General features: G+C 37.6%; 1 protein-coding gene and 1 long non-coding RNA gene across 4 annotated transcripts; one reads left to right on the top strand and one right to left on the bottom strand.

Annotated features, from left to right (window-relative positions):
• Positions 1-1,277: 1,277 nt before the first annotated feature.
• On the bottom strand, positions 1,278-2,615 carry LOC106658838. Its single transcript, XR_001339538.2, has 2 exons — positions 2,325-2,615; positions 1,278-1,734 (listed from the first exon to the last, which is right to left on the bottom strand). It is a non-coding gene; the product is annotated as an uncharacterized LOC106658838 (long non-coding RNA).
• A 2,848-nt stretch (positions 2,616-5,463) lies between these two features.
• LOC106658978 (proline dehydrogenase 1, mitochondrial) lies at positions 5,464-18,212 on the top strand. Of its 3 annotated transcripts, XM_014381212.2 has the most exons (13): positions 5,464-5,566; positions 5,650-6,381; positions 12,569-12,777; positions 12,853-13,034; positions 13,111-13,175; positions 13,253-13,437; positions 13,651-13,653; positions 13,910-14,084; positions 14,165-14,275; positions 14,413-14,544; positions 15,143-15,342; positions 15,409-15,497; positions 15,568-18,212. In XM_014381212.2, exons 2-13 carry the CDS (start codon positions 6,082-6,084, stop codon positions 15,771-15,773), a joined length of 1,857 nt encoding a protein of 618 aa, XP_014236698.1. In that variant the 5' UTR covers positions 5,464-5,566; positions 5,650-6,081; the 3' UTR covers positions 15,774-18,212. The 3 variants fall into 3 exon arrangements, with proteins under 3 accessions (XP_014236698.1, XP_014236697.1, XP_014236699.1); XM_014381211.2 differs by having other exon boundaries at positions 5,499-6,381; XM_014381213.2 differs by lacking the exon at positions 13,651-13,653 and having other exon boundaries at positions 5,499-6,381.
• Positions 18,213-18,363: the final 151 nt, after the last annotated feature.

Genomic DNA, 18,363 nt, shown 5'->3' with positions numbered 1-18,363 from the left:
GGATTTACTCATCTATAATTTACAAGTCAGAGAAAAGAAGTGGATAAAAATTGTTTAGCTAATCATTATTGTTATAAGATAAACAAAATTTTAACTTTTCTGGAGTCAAAGCTGAAAAAAAATTTCCTTATAGTCGAAAAAGGCTATTTACATTTTGGAAATTTATTATAAAAAAAAAAAACGGAAAGACCTACGACGAAGTCCATAAATTGAATTAGGATGAATCAATTGGAAACTGATATCAAGAAAATAAAGCGAAACGTATTATGTAAATCATTACTTTTTGATCAACACTGATATATAATGAACAATTAGGAATACGTAAAAACCTCTTACAGGTTGGTCGAAACGTATCGTGTGAATCGTTACTTACAGTGAAATAACAATAAAAGAATAGTGGAATACGTAAAAACCTCTTACAGGTTGGTCGAAACGTATCATGTGAATCGTTACTTACAGTTAAATAACAATAAGAGAATAGTGGAATACGTAAAAACCTCTTACAGGTTGGTCGAAACGTATCATGTGAATCGTTACTTACAGTGAAATAACAATAAGAGAATAGTGGAATACGTAAAAACCTCTTACAGGTTGGTCGAAACGTATCATGTGAATCGTTACTTACAGTGAAATAACAATAAGAGAATAGTGGAATACGTAAAAACCTCTTACAGGTTGGTCGAAACGTATCATGTGAATCGTTACTTACAGTGAAATAACAATAAAAGAATAGTGGAATACGTAAAAACCTCTTACAGGTTGGTCGAAACGTATCATGTGAATCGTTACTTACAGTGAAATAACAATAAAAGAATAGTGGAATACGTAAAAACCTCTTACAGGTTGGTCGAAACGTATCATGTGAATCGTTACTTACAGTGAAATAACAATAAAAGAATAGTGGAATACGTAAAAACCTCTTACAGGTTGGTCGAAACGTATCATGTGAATCGTTACTTACAGTGAAATAACAATAAAAGAATAGTGGAATACGTAAAAACCTCTTACAGGTTGGTCGAAACGTATCATGTGAATCGTTACTTACAGTGAAATAACAATAAAAGAATAGTGGAATACGTAAAAACCTCTTACAGGTTGGTCGAAACGTATCATGTGAATCGTTACTTACAGTGAAATAACAATAAAAGAATAGTGAAATACGTAAAAACCTCTTACAGGTTGGTCGAAACGTATTATGTGAATCGTTACTTACAGTGAAATAACAATAAGAGAATAGTGGAATACGTAAAAACCTCTTACAGGTTGGTCGAAACGTATCATGTGAATCGTTACTTACAGTGAAATAACAATATGAGAATAGTGGAATATGTAAAAACCTCTTACAGGTTGGTCGAAACCTATTAAGTTAATCATTATTTACAGCAGCTTGGAAAATTAATTAATATCGAAAAACGTTAAAACCTCTTACAGGTTGGTCGAAACGTATGATGTTAATCATCGTTTACAGCGGATTGGAAAATTAATATCGTAAAACGTATAAACCTCTTTCAGATTCGTTGAAACGTACGCTGTAAGTCATGATTGAAATCAAAACTTCGGCAAATTCTCACGAACGTTGCAATAAATGGCAATCAATTGATGGAAAAATCGTTGGAAGCCATCAATCCGAAATCGCTGATCACATCAGATATTCTCCCCGGCTATTGGATCTTGAGCAGCATTTACATAAATGATCAATTTCACACTTCAACTTGATGAAGAATAGTTATTCACCTAAAAATAAAATGCAATAATGTAGCGCATATAATTGATAAACGAATAATACGTTTGACGTCTTTGAAAGAAGAAAGCGTTATTTATAAAAACGCATGTTTTAATATATTTATAAATAATTGAATAATTAAATCACTCTAAATTTCTTATTACTATTTCAATCGAAGCTGTGAATAAATTGGTCAACGAAGCATGAGCAAAAATAATAATTTTTGTTTTGACATACGAGATGTGTTGGCTTCGCGTGGTACTTTTATCTGTTATGAGTATTCACGGTCCGAGTCCAGAGTAACTAAAATAATATTTATTGTGTTGTGTACGTGAATACAGTATTTGTAACAGGCAATCTAGTGTCCTATTGTTTATTTAATTAAGATACTTTGAAGTTATGTACTTGAAAGATACTTTTATTTTAAAGCAAAAATTAAAGAAAATTTTTTTAGGATTATAACCTAAAATCAGATCTATGGGCTATGATATATTGTATGGTACTATTATGCCAATACTAAAATTACTGAATGCGTGATTTGGTATGATAAATTATTCAATCAAATTTCATTTTTAGTCAAGTTTAAATAAATGTATCTCACCTGAAGTTTTAAGAAAAAAGATCCGGAGATTATCGACGATGCTTGCCACAGCACGCTCTGACGTCCATCTCGAAAAATTTGAAGCCCATCTTCAGCATGAAAAAGTGAATGATCCATGTGTACAAGTTATTTTTCTCACAAAATTTATGGTAGTGTCGTAAAACTTTCAATGCACTCAAACGAAAAAAGAATCAAGATCGATTCATCTTTGCCTCCCATGTGATTTTACCCGCGTTTTTCACACGGTGTGTAATTCACATGTAAGGTAACACGATGATGTTAGCAGCTCGACAGCTGAGTATGGAATGAGAGTTTCATTACGACCGCAACGCATGAATTTAAAATTTTAAAGTGCCCGAAATTAAACGAAGGTAATGTAGCTAAAGAAGAAATATGCTTAACCAGCTGGTTCACAGACCGTCAATCTGTGAATTGTGCTGTCATTAGTTAGTAGACAAGGTTCATTTTTGAATGTAAGATGCTTCGATGCGCGGGAAAATGTTTTCTTACCATCTTAATCAATGAATACAAATTGCAAGGTTTTTTGTTAAAAATTACTTGAATAATTGTTGATACCTACACCCGTTGACAATTACTCTTGTATTGTTACAGAATTTTTGGAGATATTTTTGAATTATTTAGCAATCTCGAAAAAACAAATTTCCTCAAATTATTCTAAAAAAATTCTTAAAAATTTTGAGAATGCACTCTGATTAATTTTAAGATTTCGCCGCTCCCCCCTTAAAACTTGTTTTATTCGTCTCAAGTAAACCTCTTACAGGTAAACCTTTTACAATGACCAAAAATGTATTGTGTTTTTATATTAAATTTAATAAATGCTCTGACACCACTGAATATTGAAAATGTTCAAATAAATGATTGGTACCTGTATAAGATAACACTCCATCAATAAAATAATTTTTTCAGGGGAAGGTTTAATATTTCAGAATAAAGGTTTTAAAAAGAACTCTATTTCCATACAATTCACTGAGCAGGATTTACCGACAACCGGATGAACCGTCGAACTTCATTCCAAATTATGAAGCAAACGTTTTAAACTCTAGAGAATATTCTCGAGCATCAAAGTACAGTCATCAGAGCATATTATAGCTTCAAGATCGAAGTTTTTAAAGCAGAGCAGCTTCTTATTTAGAGCGTTTGTGCTTAGTATAGTTCTCAAAAATTTTAAAACAGCAAAGCCAATCGTACGTCGAGATACTCGTAACTCGGTACACACCTCCTACTTCGACGCGTGTCATTGGAGCATTATGCGAGCCTTTTCTCGGTTCGAATTTAGTCATCTTTTTGTCTGAGACGATTTGAATACGTACGTTCATTTCGTGCCACAATTATGTGTGTTACGTAAGCCACGATGTTACGTATTGACCACTAGCTCACGTGAAACTTTTACTTGTAAAATTCATCGTATAAAAGTCACTGACGTACTGTAAGTGAGTGACGATGTTTGCTATAAATTTATGATGTGTTCGTTTTATTAAATTTCATTGATTTGACACTTCAAGCTTGAAACTTTGATTCATGCATCATCGAGAAATTATCGTCAAAAGTTTAAATTAATTTCAGTCTTTACAAGCGATTTTTAAATCAGACTAGAAATGAAATTTTTTTTTTGTTTTTTCCGAGGTTTCCACGTAAATATATCTTGAACGTTGTGTGAATGGTTCTATTTCCTAAACTTTCACTTAGTCTTTCTGGTGCATTCAAGTAAAAATTTCAGAAAACGCTCTTGAAAATTCTTCTAAAACTACAGAAATATTCTTTTCCTCGTGGGCTCACGGGAGATTTCGAGCATTAGATGACTTTAGTATATCATGAGGCAGATGCAGTATTCTTATTGAGAATGTGTAGTTTATAATTCTTTCGGACGTCCAGAAATTTCTCGTAATTAAAACGTAGCGCAATCATAATGTCAAATTTCTACTGCACTGTGCACCCGTGATTTTACTGCATTGTCGAGTAGAAGAGAAAGAGATATGCTGCAAGATGGAGCGCCGGAAAAACGCGGCATTAGTGGACTGCTATCTGAGAATATCGCACTTGTATCGTGCTAGGCTGAGGGACTTACACAAATCCGCTAAGGATATTGGTTTTGTTCGTAGAGGGTCAAAATGCGTACCTCCAACTACCTCCAACGATTACGAATACTTCCTTGGTCACTCCCTAAACTTGGATTGCTCGTCGAATCAATGCCTCGCGTGACAAAAATATTTTAAGGTCATTTACTTTTGAAAAAATTAACAGAAAAGCTGTAAATGTAAAAATAAAAAAATTCTTCAAGGTATATCAATGAGTTGAAACGTTTAATAGACATGATTGGTTCACAGCAAAATTAGTAAACGTTTTGGCTTTTGATCGGGCATACAAGCAGTACGAGGCATAGCGCTAATTACGCGCAATATGACGATAAAGGCGCCCATCACATAATATACCGCATGTTCAGACTTGCACGCTCTGCGCATTATATATCCTGAATTCTTTCCATGAGAGACGTTATATACTATATAGTTATAGGCAGTCGGTCGCTGCCACCGCACTCATCTCCTCCCCTCACTTGGAGCTGTTGGCGCACCAACTTAGGAACTTACGCAGACAGTCGCGACGTTACACTTTATAATATCATGGATGGATACATGTGTTGGATGTACATCGACACGCAGCGCGCAGGGCACACGGACAGTCGACGGACTGCTGGTGTTCTCACATCTATACAGCTAATACAATCGCTCACACCGATCGCGCACGCGGCAGCGAGTCGCTTATAGGAGGAAGTCCCAGTGAGTCCATGTGCATGCGACGCAGCTGAGCCTGTATTGGTGGAGAGTGTCTAGTGCGCGCGCACGACTCTGTGCGCGGCTGCACACGCCAAAAAGCGACCGATGCGTCTGTATTATAAGGTACACACAACTTGGATTTTCTGTTGGTATAAGTATGCACGACTCTGCCCTCTATACATATATGTAGCGTCTGGCTGCTGCTGCGGCTACTATACTGCTCTGTGTTTAATATTACATGCTAAGCTTATGTTATATGTATAGCAGACGTACACATAGAGGTGTGCGCGTGTAAGTGTGAGTGTGTGGAGCGGCGCGCGGAACGATTCCGACCAGCGTCGAGACTCGGGAGCGCAGACTAAAAAGCCTCGAGCCTTCAGAGCTCAGTAGTGTGCGTGAAGAACTGCTGTGCGCTTCGTCGCTCTCGATTCTGGCTCTCGCCTGCATTCGGTAACTCGAATTCTCGTTCGATTTATAACGCTTAACATCGCCAATACATATCTATATAAACCTTATAATATATATTGATAAAGTTTCTTTGGTGGCATCGTCGTTCGTCGTCGTCGTCGTCGTCGTTGTTTCGCCTGCACTTTAAATACGGGCAGAGCAGTATCGAGCGCGGCGAGTAGCTGCCTGGCATCTAGTACATCGAAAGCTGCCGCTGTGTGTGAACTTTCACAAATTTACAGTCTCTCGGAGAGTCAGATCGGAGCAGCAGCGCTTCTTCTTCCCAGCTCGCTCAGCGGCGGCCCTTCGTTCGCATCCCAGCGTATACCTGCACACGGAGTACACACCGTCCGGGAGCAAGCATCGTCGTAGACGTGCCAAAGGGCTCCGCAGCAGCAGTCGTCGTCGCAGTAGTTTCGCGAATTACACGCGCATAGACCAGAAGAGCTCGCGTCGGCGGCCCAACATCGAGCAGACAACGCGCTTCACTCGTTGCAAAGCTTCATCGTCCCCGTTCTATGGCGTTCTTGAGAAGGCTCCATCGATGCCTGTCCGCGAAGCAGCTCCAGCAGGCGGTGGTGCGCGAGCGTACGAGCACCGCCGCGGCCACGGCCACCACCTCGGCCCCGGTGCAGGCTGAGATCCAGAGCAATGCCGCGGCCGGTGGCGCCGACCGCAGCGGCCAGGTCGACCTGCTCGATCTCAAATTCAACGACCCGGTGGCGTCCTTCAAGAGCAAGACCATGACCGAGCTCGTCAGGGCTTACGTCGTCTACCAGCTGTGCAGCTTCGAGCTCATCGTCGAGAACAACGCCAAGGTACGCCTGTCCTACCTACTTCATTTTACATTCATAAAAGTTCGTTGAGTAAATCGGAGCGGCTGCCATGGGCCTACATAGCGAGCAATAGTACGATCCCGCGCTGTCGGCGGCAGTCGCTGGCTTGTGTAGTGTCGCTTGCGTGCGCGATCTTGCATCCTACGCCTGTATATCTCCACTATACCCATAGCGCGCACAGCGTCGAATATTCGTGCCGTGCCCCCGCCCCCCAGTTTTCTCTCTCGCTGCGCACGAGGGCTGTTCTCTCTCTCTCTCTCTCTCTCTCTCTCTTTCTCTCTCGCTGTCATGCTTCAACCCATGGTCTATATATACACTCGCGCCTATATGGACGTGTGTGCGCGTGTACGAGTGTGCGGCTACGCGTATGTAGGTCGTCGTTCCATCGAGCATGCACACCTCCGCGCGCACAATACACACCGAATCACGAAACAACGGACGCGACTTTTTTCGGAGCACATGCCCGTTTCCATGCGTTTGCTCGCTCCGCTGCTACATTTTTATTTACATACCTCGCTTAATTTGCATAAATTCCAATTCACATGTAAATTACCTCTCAAAAACTGATTTTTCAACTGAATCCTCTAGAATAATTGAGACGAAGCAGTTTACATGTAGCTTTGAAGTGAACATTTTTTTCGTCGCACTCTCGAACTTTGATGCTTGCACTTATAAATGCAATAGTAAACGGTACTATTTACGTTTATACAAAGTGAATGCATCATTGACACATCATGAAGTTGTCCCTCGTGTACCCGAAATCTCACTCATTATTGCATCTGCTCTATTGTACTTTCGATCTTATGGCCAGTTGCTCCAAGTTTTTTTTGTCCATTTCAAATCAGAAGGTGGAGCTATAAAGTAGGCATGTAGCGCTCTTCACTTTCGACTTCGATTTACGAGTTTTTCGAGCCCGTAATACTTTGCAGATATATGCAAATAGTCCGATAATCGAAATGATTGGAACTGTTGTAATGATGACCGTGAAACTGAGTCAAGCACGTGCTGCGATCGAAGAAATTCAAGTCAACAGATCGTTGAACTTTTACGCACATATGCTCCGTTTTCTGTGAACATCGTGTTTCGTTTCCTGGCTCACGCCGCTCGTAACGAATCGAAGATTCGATGGCTAATGCACGTTTTCATATACGAAATGAAAAAGAGAATGTTTACTTCACGGCTGGCGTGCTCGGACGTGCCAGCCGCATTCGTGCGTGTGAAAACGTGTGTGTACGTCGTCGTTTGCCCGCGCAATGTGCCGCAGACAAGCAATAAGCCTGTACAGTGTACAATACACAAATGGCAATGACGTTGAATTTTCGTCTGACGTACTTATACGTACGCTTACAGCCAACTTTCGACACGAGCGGAATGTTAAAAATAATATCCGAAAAACGATGAAAATAAACTCAAAAATAACCTTGCTCGGTGTTACCGAGAGTTTTATAACAAAATATCTCGACTTGCCAAAAGCTCGCCGGTTTTCCATTATTTTTATCCCCCAGTGGCGTTGCATGAGCGATTGTATCGCGAGTCGGAGTCGCGGTAAAAGTCAATCGGTGCAACCGGGTAAACTTCCAATAATTTGACAGCACCGCCGATAAACGAAAAGTCATATGTCATCGATCACATTAATCCTTGCGAGTCTTGTTGTATATAATGCACCGATTGACCAATAGCATTTGTATAATACAACAGTACAGTTACAATAATGCATGCTAACGACGGAAAAATTTTCGACCACAACTGCCGAGCCAACTTGCATCATCGAGCGCAAACGAGCTCATTTATTATAACTGAGCAAAAAACGGTTGGATCGTCAACCTTTGTACTTGGGACAAAAAAGTAGCTTATCGAGTCTCGCGGATCGTGGAAAAAGCATCGGATGAGATAGATACAGAGAGAGAGAGAGTTAGCTCGTGTTCAAAGAGATGAGAAAGACTTCGGCTCGACCTCTGGCTCAGATGTCTACCAGAGACAACAATAACGAAATGAAAAAAAAGATTGGCCACTTATTTCTCGACTAAGCACAAAAACTTGATTATGCCGAGAAACGAACGATACGATTAAATAGGTTGCATTATATTGCATATGTAAATATTGCAGAAAATGCACCAATCAGCTGGCTTAGAACAGTTGCTATATTTTTGAAATGAATTTGAAATATTCTTCGTACAAAAAATACTTTTCAGTACATCTGCATGTCAAGTAGGTTTACTTTTTTTCTTTGACTTTACCTCAATGACTATAGTATATTATGATAATAATTGACAATCGTTAACGTATAATCGTTAATGCGGGCTTATTAGCTAGACGCTTGTTTATACTTAGTCATGGAGTTTTACCCACTTTGTATTTTCTGCAACTATCTATTAATCTATTCAAGTAACTTTATTCGAGTTGCCTGCACGCATCGTTCAGAAGATAATGATTATGGTGTATATTTTGAGCTTGGATAATCTTCCAGTTGAGCTTTTTCTGAAAGGTTTTTGTTTGATCGCACTTGCGATTGATTTTACACTCAACAAGCGACATTTCAAAGAGCCAGCAAAAGATTCTAGAACAGCCTCAGCCTTGGGTGTGAGATGCTTTCAGAAATTCTATATTCACGCTCCTAATGTGCAGACGCCAGCGAAAAAAGACAAGATGACCCAGCTGCTGCAGCCTACGTATGCACGTTATATTTTTACAACGAGCATCGCGGGCGGTTGCCACGCAAGTTTTTCGTCAATTCGTCGCCATCGTCGTACGTCTCGACGATTTCTTTGATAGAATGATTGAACTTTATGTACGCTGTACTTTGACGGTTTCCAGCGCGTAAAAATGAAGTTGGACGTTGAACTCGACGGCCAGGAATGTAAATATCGATTAACAGCTGCTCGAGCGGTAATAAAATAGCTCGTTTGCGGTGTGCAGCCGCGCCAGGTGATTCGATCGATGATTGGCCAAATCGATGAATTGTTTTTCGCTTGCCGCGAAAACTAGACTGTTACGAATTATTTTATATCACGCGAGGTGCACGCTTCATTCTCAGCAAGGATTGATATACTTTTCAAGGTTTACGCATTTAATAATAATGCTGAACCTACCATCAACTCGAGTAATAAGAGGTTGCACTGCTGTCGAGGTCGCGTTAACTTATCGATCGAATCGCGTTGACTCTGAACAATTTTCTTGAGCTCGTTCAATAAAATACAAAGTTGCACTTGTTTCGTCAATTTCAAAGATAATTCGCGGGTAGAAAATTTACTGACGGAAGCAAGCCAATCAACACATAATATTTGTCGCGTTAAAAATAGATTTTTATTTTTATATCCAAACAAAACAGTGTATAAGTATTATAATGACGAGTATTAAATCATCGCTATTATTTTGGCAACTCTTTCATTCATACTTCTGACGTTTAAATTCTGTATTTTGCTCGCCATTTGCGGCTTGGAAAAATACAATCGTAAGTGTCGATTGCCGTCGACGCGACGGTCAATCTTGGCACCCCACCGTTCATCTTAGGATCTTTCTTAACGCCCACACTGGCTCGACTTTACCCTCGAACGTATTTCGATCTGGAGCATTGAAGAACAATAGGACTCCCAGTGGGTCGTTGACACCGCAGAGCAACCTTAAAGTTGTTTCTTGATTGTTTCCTGCGTCTTCTTCCGTATTGATTGATGTGCTCACTGATTTTTATCACTTCTTTGGTTCATCTTGATATTGTTAGCCCAAGAACAACGTTCAATCCTGATCAAAAAAACAAAGAAACAAATGTTTTGTACATTATATTGTTGTAGACTGTTGATTGCTGAACAAAGATTTAGGAATACTTACTTGAAATCTCAATCAACTTAGGTCACCCAATTTTTTCTGGTGATGTCAAAATTTAATGGGTGTAACTAATCTCCCTTTTTTGTTACTTTTACTCGACTCATGACTGATCTTCGGAAATTTTACTGTCGACTCTTTTGCAATAAATAATCACTTGGGGTGTCTCGCAATAGTATTCGATTACGCTCGCTTCTGCAATATTCGTCACATGCAACAAATCAAACCAATCGAAAAGGAAAATTATGAATAGACTTGCCTGATAATTCTTGGAAAGAAGCGTGCACGAGCGAGATTATTTTAGATTATTTTACTTTACCTGACATTTGAACAGTCATTCGTGCAAGCAGTTCTTGTTAAAAAAAGATAGCATTATATTTTCAAACTCTCAATTATAAATTATCCACGAGCATACGTAGAAAAGTCCCTAGGATGGCTTTAAATCATCAAGAGTAAACATACGGGAATAGAACTATGGTGCACTGTACTACAACGTAATTTTTATTACTCGCCTTTCTGGTTAACGATCGATCGACTTGATTTACAAGCTCGCACGTTCATGAACTGTGTTTGCGTTTCACTTTATCAGTCACGGTCAGTGTCCTCGAAGAAAAAAAATTAGCCGCTTTGCAGGAATTCCTGCTGCTTGGAAAAAAGTGTCAACGTAATTTTTCCTGCGCTCCTTCTTGCCTAAATTACCGATTACTTTCTTCGTGCTATCTACTGTATACAAGACGACGATTCTTTAATCGTTTGTAGATGCTAATCTATAATAAGATTTCAAGTAGCACGTCTCGTCGTGAGTTTATCTTTTGCTTTATCGACGCTAAAGATAGAAGCTCGCGCTTATGTGTGTGCGATGTGTGTAAATTTACTCAGAGCAAACATTCTCCGAGACTCCTCAAATTAGTCGTTAAATAAAGAGTTGCGGTGGTCGATTTTGTACATATGCATTTTTGTCGTAGGCATTTTCCTCGTAGGACTCGATTGCAGTCGTCACGTTGACGGCTTAACGTTATTTAGATTATTTTCTTCGATTCGATCGAGCGCGCGAGAAATCAATCACGGACAATGATTGTGCTCTTTAATTAATAAGCATTTCCAACAGTTTACATGTCGCAATTAGCCATTATCGCGCGCGACTTTCACGATACGGCATACAAAGCCCAGACGAGATTGCAAATCCGCGATTGTAATGCATTGCACGTCTGGGAATTTATATGCACTCGTTTCATAATGCGTCGGTGTCTAGCCGCGATACCGGCGCAAATGTGGAAAAAATCTGCCGCGAAAAAGCGCAGATTATTCATCGTCGCGTGTCATGCGTCTGGATCGGCGCAAAGCGAGTCACGTGAGTAAACATTATCGTTGCGCTAACTGTGCGGCCCGAGCGCGGCTGCAGCATGCCTCGTGTATACGTATCTGTATACGGCTGCCCTGAAAATAAGAACGAGTGTTTAGCGTCGTCTTCTTAAACGATTTCAAAAGTCGACGCGTCGATGACATGCGTTACAAACGATCCTCTCTTTCCGTTCGCGGCACAATTAGGAATGACCGTCGAAATATTAGCCCGCCCGATCGGTGCACAGATGCGAATCGAATTAATAATTGGATCGATTATAAATACTCGGTCGGCGCCGGCGGTCAGACATTTTTTCCGCTGCATCGGGTTGCGCGCGCGGCGCCAACTCCCAAAGCTTTCGCTATTTCCTCCGAGAACTGGGCAATATTAGAGGAGTGAATCGCCGACGAGGTCCGTAACCGGAGCGTTTATATTTATATCGTCGCGTCATCGTCAGGGGCAACGCTGTGTGCGGCTTCGTTGTCGTGTGCAAGTCGAGCTTCTCGCACGAGCTTTCCAACGACTACTCTGCATCATTTAGTATAATATTTATATAAGAAAAAGTTCTGAGCTTTTGCTACTAGGCCATGCGTTGTTGGCTGCGACCAAACTTACGGATTGTATTGAATTTCATCACAATCCATCGCTTAAAACATTATTTATTGATGAAAAAAAGTTCATGCACCCTCGTGTGCCAAGGTTATTCGTTTTGTAAGCACGCGCTTGTTTTTTTTTTTCTAAAAAACTTTTGCTAGATATTTATTTTTACTCTTTTCTAAAAAAAAAAGAGAAAACGACACAATGTCACAGGTGTACAGATGAGTTTGATACATTTATTAATAGCTTTAGAGCGATGACTCTCGCGTAAACTGCACTTGTATAATAGGTATGATTAAAAGCCGTTAAAAGTAATTAAAACTGCTCTTGAGCCAACAATAGTTTTTAACATATATGCTGCAAAAGATATAATAGTAATTTTCACTAATTTTTCACTATTTTTTGTTGTAGTTGATGAAATTAATGCAAAATGTCATGGGAGAAAGGTTGTTTGCTTTCGTCATGAAAAACACCTTTTACGGACATTTCGTAGCTGGTGAAGATGAAGTCAAGATAGCCCCGGTATTGGATAGGCTGCGTCAGTTTGGCGTTAAACCAATCCTCGATTACTCTGTCGAAGAGGATCTTTCACAGGAAGAGGCTGAACGTCGTGAAGTCAAGTGAGTAACTTTTAGGATTATTGTTATTTATTCTATCGATTTAACTCGTATGATAATTGACTTGACTTTTTGCAGAGCCTCCGTGTCCGAAGCTGGTGATGAGAAAGGTTCAGGAACATTGAAAAAATACCATGTTGACAAATCATTTGCCGACAGACGTTACAAAGTATCCTCAGCCAGGACATATTTTTACCTCAATGAAGCTTCGTGTGAAAGAAATATGGATATTTTCATAAGATGCCTTGAAGCTGTAGCAAGTAAGAGTCTTGAAACTTGAATAATTATCCAATTTAAAATCAAATCATGATATTTATGTATTAATTGCAATTTTAGACAAATCCTACGGCACAGGTTTCACAGCTGTCAAACTGACAGCTTTAGGAAGACCACAGCTTCTTGTAAGTTTACATAATTTAACTACGTTGCCTTGAGTATTCAGCGATAGTAATTAATCTCATAATATTTTTATTTGTAGCTTCAATTGTCCGAGGTAATCATGCGAGCTCGTCAATACGTCTCTGACGTGGTCGGTGGAGACGGTGCCGTTTTGGCTCATCACGCCAAGACCGAAGTGCTAGAGAAAAAATTCAGAGAAGCACAAATTCGAGAATCTGCACCTGTACAGAAATTCTTAGACAAAATTCAATCCGACAAGGAAGGGTGAGTAAATATTTTTATGTTGCCTATTGCGTGATTTATATTTGAGTTTTCATCTGGAGGACTCCACCGTAAAAAGTATCTTTAACCAATTGTGTTTTCTCAAATGATGTGTAAAGTTAGTAAATCTTTACATTGTGATATAATCATTGTGTTAATAAATATTTCTATTATCTGTTTCTATTGACTACATCTATGCTGTATTTGGATATGCAGAAAGTAAGACTTATACTTAAATATCGTTTTGTATAAAATTTTATGTTGCTTTGTAATACTGAATTTATTTTTTATCGATCTAAATCTAGCTGTGCTTTTCAACTAAAAATTGTTAACAACAACAATTTTTATTGACTTGGTTACTTAGTGGTAGTTGAAAGCTTTAAACGTTGAGTTGTGGATTCAAACTCCAAAAATATGTGCTTCTTAGTCATTTAGTATTGAGGAGCAAAAATAATTGTGTAATTTCTATTCACAGAATGATTCACTTGTTCCCGTGGAGCGGTATTCTTGATGAGAACTACGAACTAAGCGAGACCTTCCAAGTACCGGATATCAAGACGGGTAAAATGGTCAAACTCATTACTCAGCTCACAAGCAAGGAGGAAGAAATGTTCCGCAACATGGTCAGACGCCTTAACAATATTGTTGCTGTAAGTGCTTTAAAATATTCATGTTTGGCACAACTAGTAACGTATTTCGTGCTATATCAATGTTATTATTTTTTCTTTAGGTTGCAGACAAACTAGACGTCCGCATAATGATCGATGCAGAACAAACGTACTTCCAACCGGCTATCTCCCGATTGACACTAGAGATGATGCGCAAGTACAATACAAAAAGGGTAATTATTTTTTATTTTAAGAGTAGTTCCATCAAGTGTGTATCGTTACAGTGAGGAATGAAATCGTGAATGAAATCGTGTGAAGCGCTCAATTTCTCAATGTGTGGTCTGTCTTCTGCCTCTCTTCTAACATATAGGCTGTAGTGTTCAACACCTATCAGACGTACCTCAAGGATGCTTATACCGAAGTCAAGACTGATCTCGAGCAATCCGAGCGACAGAACTTCTACTTTGGCGCCAAACTCGTGCGGGGCGCTTACATCGAGCAGGTTAGTTCATTCAAATTCAAAGCGATTACTCAAAAAGTACACATCGTAACGCTTGCATCGAATTCAGGGAGTCATTTTTTATCATAATCCATTATAATACTTTAGAATTTTTTAAATAAAAAAAGTGATCGTGAAAAAATGATGAACTTGTACAATTTCATGATGAAATTTGGCTATAAAGCGGTTATTAATGAAAAAATCAGCATGGCATTACATTCAGTCATTTTTTCATGTTCTTTTATTTAATTCAGAGAGGCATCTTAAACCGATTTAAATTATGCAGACAAAATAAATTTCGATTCAAAGAAAATAAATTTCGATCACTCTGCAAAGTTGAAATCGATTTAAGAATACACCTTAGATATCTATTTTTCATACGTCATTTCCGCAATAGTGTACATTTGTACCATCAGGCATTCTTTCATAAAATATGACTGAAGAATCCGATGAAAAGCTTCGGTAAGTCATGATCATCATGGACACTCAAAGTATTACCCATTCCATTATAAGCTTAACTATTTTTTGTCTTTTTCTTAATTTCGTCTACTCGTCCATGTACTATATTGTGCTATTCTTACCCCGACTTGTGAAAATAAAGGAGAGAGCTCGAGCTGCTGCAATGGGTTATACTGATCCAACGTGTCCAAGTTACGAAGCGACGACAGAGTCCTATCACAAAACCCTTATGGAATGTTTGCGAAGGATGAAACAATACAAGGACAAAGGCGAGGATCCCAAGAAGATTGGAATCATGGTGGCTTCGCACAACGAAGATACCGTACGATTCGCCATCGAAAAGTATGTTTTTCTGCAGCCTAAAGTTAATGATCAGTTTCAATAATGTTAATTATTTTCTTGTTACAGGATGAAAGAAATTGGAATTTCTCCCGAAGATAAAGTCATATGCTTTGGTCAGCTTTTTGGCATGTGCGACTATTTAACATTCCCCTTGGGTAAAATAGATTTACTTAGTAAATATTAAAGCTTCAATAAAATGTTTCTACCAATTTTCATGTTTTATAGGTCAATCGGGTTATTCTGCGTACAAGTACATACCGTATGGACCAGTGAAAGAAGTCTTACCGTACCTGTCACGTCGAGCCCAAGAAAATCGTGGTATACTTAAAAAAATAAGGAAGGAAAAGAAACTCTTGTTGTCCGAAATTACAAGACGTTTAGCACGAGGTCAAATCTTCTATAAGCCCAAAGGGAATTATACACCCGTGTGAACGGCCCCCACGACAAAATAATGTTACGTATGTGATTCGGGGATCTCTAAAAAGCATCTAGTTAATCCATTTGTGAGTTTTCACCACTCGAAACGCTTACGTAAATAGGGTAAACAAAATTACGACCGTTACTGATGGAAGAAACTGGGAAAGTATAAAAAAAAAACAATAAATACAAAAAGCCTCTATTAAAAAATTACAAAAAGTATGAAAAAAATAAGAAAAATAAATGAATATAGGAACGATAAAATGTAATTGCGACGAAAAAAAATATTATGCTTGGATACTTCTGAATGCAATACCATTTAAACGTGAATTTTTAGTAGCAGTATGTTCCGAAATGGCTATGAAATTTTTTAGATGTGTATATACCTGCGTATACCGATTACTTGTATACACACTTACTCAGTTAATAATTATTGTGAGTTTTATTAAGGAGTAATTTTATTGTTGTAGTTAAATTCAAAACTTTTCGTCTTTGCTATAAAGTTGCAAATCATAGTTCAAGTATAGGTTTAGTACTTCTGCACAACAGATTAAAAATAATATATTTCAGTACTTTTTTGATTTCTAATTCTATACCGCCGTTAGCCATTTATTATATTTCAACATCAATTAATTACCATCTTTGAATAATTAAAACAAGTATCGTTTCGAAAATGTAGAAGAACGTATAAATGTACGTGAATGCTGATAAACTACGTATTATGTTATGTTGGATACTGCGCCTGACCATTCAGAAGTGTCCAACTAATTTTAATGAAAAGAAGGAGAGAGTTACCTAGGACTTGTTGTAAGTTTATGCGAGAATATAAGGAAAAAATTTAACTAAACAAAAATAATAATAAATCACGGCTACTCTGAACGCTGGTAAACGTTCAAGTCGGTTATTAAACGACGATTGCGGTTTAAACACTCTTGGTCGGCATAAGTAATGTGCATGTGTTTTGTGTACTGTTATCGATTATTTCGGTAATATTATTTTACGATGTTTATTTCTGTGAAAAAGGATGCATTTGTGTACTTGTACTCTAGGAAATTTGATTTATGGTTTCAGCGTTTACTTGATTGATACTTGTTAATTTCGTACGGTTTATCAGAAATATAAATTTCAAAGTGATCCGTATTTTAAAGTTCAAGTATCTTGCAGGAGGCTTTTTAAAATTTTCATGAAGTCTTAATTAGTTTATTTTCAAACATTTTTTAAGAGAATTCGTACATAAATGTTACGTATCGTTTATATTCGACCATTCCACCGAAAATAAAAATTTTCGCTGCAAATTATTTGATAATCGCGATTTGGTATATCACGAAGTGACACGAGTGCCAGTTGACTTAAGACGGAATAAAACGACTTAATGACTGTGAATCTTGTAAACAAGAAGTACAATGCTTTACGAAGACTACGATATTATTTTAGACGTATTGCTTTTATATATGTCAATTCGTTGAGGCAGTAAGTGTAATACAATCAATCCACGTATCCTATTACTATTTTTGCTTAGGTAAATAAAATTATGATATTAAAATGAATTATGCTAAAAAGTATGAGGGGCTAGGTACCCACTTTGTGCAGTTTTTTATCATTACTTTTGTAATATTTCATCATGAGTGTATGCTATATCTACTTCTTCAATAATCGACGATGCACCTGTTTACATTTATGTTCAAGTTGATATATCTTCTTATACTTAGAAAAAATGATGTAAAATTTGGTATACATTTTTATTTGGATATTACCGTTTTATCATGTCAAAATTGAAAAATTTGAAAAATGATATTTTTATTTGAAATAAAGGCGCATTGTTAACGTTACTTAAAAAAATTTGCCTGACAAGTAATTATTGTGAGATTGTTGATGGATGATATTATTTTACGGTGCAATTATATTCCTATTTAGTTAGAAAAAATATTGTTACGATTGTATACGATTTTTAGTTTTTTCTTAGCTTGAAAAAAAAAGAAAAAAATTGAAAGCTTCGCATTAGTCCTGGTCTGAAGCGGTGCTGACAATAATAGAATGCAATTGATAATGTCATTTATATACATAACATGTGAAATGATTGTATAATTTTAATGAGCTAAGCTCTTATACTTATACGGTATATAATATACAATACGCGGATAGTTACATTTTTGAAGTACGTACTTATTAGTCATATTAGATAGAAATTTGCTACTCGAAGTAACAAATATTGATATATTTGATTGGTGTTACGTTATAATTATTATGAAATACCTTATATATACACGAAACGTTATTTCATTTTTATTTTTTTGCCAATTTTAATTGCAAAATGTAGATTTGAAAATTGTGACCCATGATCTATCACTGATTGTGTATATTGAAGCCTTATTTACAGTGTGATAATTATTTTTCAGTTTATTTTAATGTTGAAATAAAAATTCCAAAGAAAAAAGTTTAATAGCAAAAAAGTACCACTGTGTTATAAAATAATTGAATATTTATTTCTATTTTTTGAAATATACAGTTATTATAATTTCATTAGACACTTTCATAGCCTGCTGGGAGAAGTTTTCATATATTTATGTATCATCAATTAATATCCCACCAAAAAAGTTATAATGA

Source organism: Trichogramma pretiosum, unplaced genomic scaffold (genome assembly GCF_000599845.2).
Source record: "Trichogramma pretiosum strain Unisexual culture from Peru unplaced genomic scaffold, Tpre_2.0 scaffold28, whole genome shotgun sequence".
Lineage (NCBI taxonomy): Eukaryota > Metazoa > Arthropoda > Insecta > Hymenoptera > Trichogrammatidae > Trichogramma > Trichogramma pretiosum.
This window is presented reverse-complemented; position numbering and strand designations above follow the sequence as displayed.

Bases quoted from the DNA above. Each gene is read 5' to 3' on its own strand.
- LOC106658978 (XM_014381212.2), top strand. From the start codon at position 6,082: ATGGCGTTCTTGAGAAGGCTCCATCGATGCCTGTCCGCGAAGCAGCTC. The intron at 6,382-12,568 runs GTACGCCTGTCC...TTTTTGTTGTAG, and splicing joins TCGTCGAGAACAACGCCAAG to TTGATGAAATTAATGCAAAA. The intron at 13,035-13,110 runs GTAAGAGTCTTG...TTGCAATTTTAG, and splicing joins ATGCCTTGAAGCTGTAGCAA to ACAAATCCTACGGCACAGGT.